The sequence below is a fragment of the Morone saxatilis genome, unplaced genomic scaffold (genome assembly GCF_004916995.1).
Source record: "Morone saxatilis isolate NCDOM2014 unplaced genomic scaffold, NCSU_SB_2.0 Contig1, whole genome shotgun sequence".
Lineage (NCBI taxonomy): Eukaryota > Metazoa > Chordata > Actinopteri > Moronidae > Morone > Morone saxatilis.
Window position 1 is genome coordinate 4,155,946 of NW_023339651.1, and position 5,520 is coordinate 4,161,465.

The following is a 5,520-nucleotide window of genomic DNA, read 5'->3' on the forward strand; positions in this document are numbered from 1 at the left end:
TAAAAATACAATGAGGAATGCCTTTAGACTCAAACACATAAAAGGTAAAATAACACAGAAAATGTGAAAAAAAATTAATACACTCTCTCAGTTGAAGGCCCAGTGCACACCATTTAGGAGAATCTAATGGCCAAAATTGAATATAATATTCAATGGTACATTTTCATTAGTGTATAATCAACTAAATGTAGGAATCATTACATTATGTTTTTGTTACTTTAGAATGAGCCAATTATATTGGCAGATGCTGCAGGTTTGCCTTCTAGGGCTGCCATGTTTCTACATCTGCAACTACACCGCTGGATGCCACTAAATCCTTCACACCGGACCTATAAGTAAAGTCTTGGGACATGAAATCATGTTCTACTCACCTGAGTCTCTGGCATGCTCCACGTAGCAGTGTGTGTGTCAAAAACATTGACTTCATTGTTCCAGCCCCAGCACCTGAATAAGGCATTTCCAATTGTTGTCTAAAAGACAGATTGGAAAATGTTTTTTGGTTAGTTTTCCCTCCGGTGAGTGAATGTATGTATGTGTATGTATGTGTATGCATGTTGTGATGGATTACTTACCCAGGACATCTCTTCCACAACGAAGCTTGTTGACGATGTGTTTCGTACCTCCCCCATTGTCTTACATCCATATCCACCAAAGTAGATCAATCTGCAGCAAGAAGAAACATTGATTCACATGTGAAACTACAGACAACTGGAAGTATTGTTGTAATAAATCTAAAGAAATTAAATTAACTGTAGAAGATTAATTTTCAAATCATAATAAGAATTAATATCCCTCAACTGAATTCCTACTTTTCCTCCTGTAGAGCTGTTAATGTATATTTAAAATACAAAATTAACACTTCTTCAGGGTGAAAACAGCTGCTGGAAGGCTCAGTTAGAGCTCATTTTGAGCCGTTCGTATGCGCTGGTCCAGCTACTCTCCATGGACAGTTTGGGTCCTGTGGTGTGACTCCCCAGGCTGGACTGACCTGTCTCCGTGCACCCAGCAGGAGTGTTTGTTTCGCGGTGATGGTGTCGTTCCCATGGTGTCGGTCACCCTCTGCCATGAGTAGTGCTGGTCTGTGAGGTCAACACTGAACATCTAGAAAGGGGAGTCAAATATGAGATCAATCATTGAAGGAGACTTATAAAAAGGACAAATCCTACGTTGTTGTGAATCTGAATCACTGCAGGCCAGAGCAGATTTCCTATGAAAGCTCCAGCAGGACAGACCTCACTGATAACAGAAGATTGATATGCACATTTCATCTTTAAAGCCATTCTTGGCTACCTCTATAAAATGATTTTGCCTCTTCCAGACCCGATAATCAAGTTGGACAATCTCCACTGTCTGGTATGAGCTTGGCATCACTGCATTTTTAAAAATAGTACACACCCTGGGCTTGAATGAACTCAGTTTTCATATCAGCCATTCAATACCACATTAAAAACATGTTTTATGAAGAATGTAATTGCTTTTAATAGGTCAAGATCTCTTCTTTATTCCTCAAGTCTCTTGCAAAAGACATTTGTGAGATGAGACATCTGGGTTTAAAGACAGGATAGCACAACGGGGGAAAACATGCGTTGGGTACATATGATGGCACGTGCAATTGCTAACCAATGGTAAGGATTAATGATACAGGGCAAACCGGTTTGTGTAAGATTCCAGGGTGTTTGTGGTGGTATGAGTGTAAATGAATGGGAGCTAACTTGAGTTTAGAGCAGTGGCTAATGATATGGCATTTTCTTTTTGTCTACTGTTTCGTCTTTAAGTTTTTCTATGTCCTTAATGTATCCACTTTGAATTGCTATCAGCCTTAAATAGCCACTGTGTGTGCTTCCACTCAGAATATCTTTTTATTGCCTTATGTAAACAGGGACGTGTGGACGTTGTGACGTGTGGATGTTTAGAAACAACTCTTGCTTATCACATTAGAACCGGTTTCTGTGGTGGGTATTTATCTCTCAGAAAAAAAAAAAAACAATGCTGAGCTGGGAGACTGAAACGAGATGGTAATCAATGACAGGCACAAACCGGCTCCAAGCCGAAGCCAGCTGCTTTCACAAACAACGGCTCAACTTGTGGTCATCTGCGGCGGCTCACCTGGTTTGTGTATCCAAGGGAGTCGCAACCTGCAAAGATGTAGAGCGCGCCGTTAACATGAGAGCCACAGAAGCCTGATAAGTCTGGGGGTTTGTCTCCAGTGATCTCCCTCCGCTCCCTGTCACAAAAGAAAAAATGTAAATGTCTCAACTCAAACACAGTGAGAGTTTGGTTTCGACAAACACACTAGCACCTGACTAAGTGACTAAAGAAACCAAGACTATTGTTTTTTTATTTAGGCATTTACTGACAAATTCTACCTGTAACTGTAACCTTTGCTCTTCATCAAGTTGTGTGCCATATTTAAAAGAACCAACTTAATCAAACAAACATGCTCTAGGCCGACATCCATAGCTTTAAATGTCATGATGACACAGTGTTGATAAACAGCCGCCTTTCTATCTTACCACGTCCCGCTGTCTAAATCACAGAGCCATATCTCATCGCTGGGCAACATGACGTCCTCTCCAGCAACAACCTGGGAGGAAGAAAGAGATAAAGTCATGTTTGAAAACACAGTGTACTTGTACTCTTATCAGCTGAATAAAACCACCCCAAAAAAAAAAAGTTTTCAGATGCAGAGATTTGAGGTTTAAAGCTTTAAAACCTGGTTTGATGTGACATTTTCTCATCCAGTACGAACTGAACATCTGTAGCCACAGCAACAACCAGGATGCAACGAGATACGGCTTCAGAAATGTTTCCATGTTGAAACATGTTCACGTCTCTAACAGGGAATCTTGTTGCCATCAAGTTGTTTTTGAGTGTATTTCTGCATTTTTTTCCCCCCCAGGTCAACACTGCTCTCTATATGCAAATATCCTCTCAGTTACCTGTTTATTGGGTACACCTAATACAAGCTACCACAGTCCTGCAATAAATCTTTATTATAACCTTTATGGTGGTTATAGTGCTCTGGTTTTTAATTTACACCACATTAAAGAGGCGTTTATTCAACTTTATGGTCCCTTTGAGGGCTGTGGTTACTGGTGAATTGTGTTGAGATGTCTAAAATATTTGTCCACCTCACTTAAATTAATAAAGTTAGATAATATATTAGAAACACCTCTCAATATGATGCAATTAAACACCATAAAACCACAAAATACAGCCTCAAAAATGACAAAAGAAAATAAAAATTCTCAAAGTTTCAACAAAAACAAACTTTAATCACCTCCATGAAGGTAGGATGTATTGCAGGAGTGCTGAATTAGTCTTTATTTAAAATAAAATAAAATAAATTTCAGCTTGAAAACAACATAGGCTACTGGAGTGACTGGAGGACGCATGAAGTTCCAAGAAGAGAAACAGGGACACTTTAACCGGCTTGTTTATGTCGCTCCTAGCAGATATACCTGCACAGGTAGGCCTATAAATCCCACACCGACCTTGCTCACCTGGTAACCCCCCCACACATACAGTGTGTTGTTGTCAATGAACGCCGTGTGGCTGCTCCTCTCCAGCCGGCTCTCCGGGACGGTTCTCTCAGCAGCATCCATCCCAGAAACTGTCCGATTCTCTCGCCCTGTTGAGCCGCGAACTCACCGCTCAAATAAAAACAACTAAAAATGGTTCCCAGAGAGGGGAATGCAAACGGGAACGCGGTGCTGGGTGAAGCTGCAGAGATCCGATCTGCTGCTCCGGCTGCAGAGACTGGATTGGAAGGCTTTGCGGAACGTGTTTTACAGGCTTGCTGTCCTTGCTTTACTCCTCCCATCAGCTGTTGTTATGCACGCTTACTTCCAGGGTGCACCCATTTAACACCTTGAGGGTTGAAGCAAATCTTCACAATATGATTTAGGCGTATAGAAGTGCGTGCATTTACAAGAACTAAGCCCTTATTTACTCTCTGGATAGGGCACATAGACCTTGATTGGTTCATTCATGTTTTTCTGCTTTTAGTTTACACATAAGTTCTGCAGTGTACATCTAATAAAGTGAAACATATTGAGGTTAATAAGCTCAAAATGAACTGTAATGTTAAGGAGGGACCCTTTTGACTCATCAAACACAGGTGTAACTAATTAAATTAATAGTGAGACTACAACATTTCTGTGTGGAACCTCTTTGTGTTAATGACAATGCAGGGAGCAATGATTATGTGATTAGTTGCACCTGAGCTTTTCTCTCTGTGGCAAGTCACAATGTCCCCCCTTGAGAAGACTTGAGGTTAAGTACAAATTTGAGGTATTTGTATGTCCAAATTGAGTAAATTGTAATGTTTGTGATAAACAGAAGGGTTAAGAAATGCTTCTACCTCTTAAGATAAATAAAGTATTTAAAAAACCTCTTGGATTAGCTGGAAAATGTATTGTCACAGAGTCACTTGTCACAGTGGCTCTACAAACAGTAAAAGTACCTTGAGTTAGTACTTAAGTACAGTACTTGAGTAAATGTACTTTGTTTACCCCCCCTCCCTCCCTTGATGTTTTTTGTTAGTTTTCCACTGCTATATCAGTATATACCATATTTTTATACAATATACAATAGATATGTCATTATTGATGAATATACATACACATAAAAATAACTTAAAGAAAGTAAAATGATACATGAAAAACTGTTAGTTTAAATACAAAGGGACATTACAGCTGCAACTTTAATGAGTGTGAAGTGTAAAGGAGAAACTTTGGTGGCAACAAAACTCACGTAAAGTCCCTATCTACAGCCTGTGTTTGGTTTGTCCGTTCTGGGCTACAGTACCTGTAAAAACATTGTGAACATGGCAGACTCCAACAAAACCAGAAGAGATTCAAAACGTAACACACTGACATTTATTTCGTAATAGTCATTTATACATAATAAATGAGATGACAGTTAAAAAAAATACAAACGAGGAATAACAGTACTGCAGTATTCTGTACTTGCCACTTGCAAGTGATATGCTCTGCATATATTAAAATGAACTTCATAAGTAAATCCTTCAATGTGTCTTCTTCTCTGTAGATTCTGCGTAAAACAATCTATAGATATGTTAATGCTGTGAGTTCAACTCTACATCAGAGTCAAATACTCAAGAGATGAAAAAAAGGAGCAAAATGTCAGCAGTGCAGGTTTGTTTGTTAGTTTAGGAGTAATTCTACATGCTAGAAGATATCACAACTAAATTATAGTTGAAATATCAATTTAACAGTCACAGCTAAGTGCAAATATGCAAAATAAATTTTGACTTCAGGATCAGTGAAATCCAATAATTTATCACAAAAATCTTTTTGTAATTTGCACATCTTAAAAATTCAGCCACGCATGTATTGTTTATTTATTTCAGCAACTTTATGGGTTATATCAGCGTGGCTCACCACACACAGATTGTTTTATCAAATATATTCTTTAAATCTCTGAACCTTTTGGGGACTACAGAGTAGTGATGGGTCGGTCGCGAACGATCCGGCTCTTTGAAGTGAACGACGGGAG

The 5,520-nt window shown here is 39.1% G+C and overlaps 2 protein-coding genes across 2 annotated transcripts in view; both read right to left on the reverse strand.

Moving 5' to 3' along the window:
• The window catches only part of LOC118332996 (kelch domain-containing protein 1-like), a 9,591-nt gene extending 5,550 nt beyond the window's left edge, over positions 1–4,041 (reverse strand). Inside the window, exons 1-6 of the mRNA XM_035668475.1 lie at positions 3,504–4,041; positions 2,514–2,584; positions 2,107–2,224; positions 989–1,101; positions 573–663; positions 372–470 (exon numbers count right to left, since the gene is read on the reverse strand). Of these exons, the coding sequence (XP_035524368.1) occupies positions 372–470; positions 573–663; positions 989–1,101; positions 2,107–2,224; positions 2,514–2,584; positions 3,504–3,605 (594 nt within the window). The 5' untranslated portion in view covers positions 3,606–4,041. The remainder of the gene's footprint in view (positions 1–371; positions 471–572; positions 664–988; positions 1,102–2,106; positions 2,225–2,513; positions 2,585–3,503) is intronic.
• Positions 4,042–4,857: 816 nt separating this feature from the next.
• The window catches only part of plekhm1 (pleckstrin homology domain containing, family M (with RUN domain) member 1), a gene marked incomplete in the record, with an annotated part of 14,335 nt that continues 13,672 nt past the window's right edge, over positions 4,858–5,520 (reverse strand). Inside the window, 1 exon segment of the mRNA XM_035663768.1 lies at positions 4,858–5,493.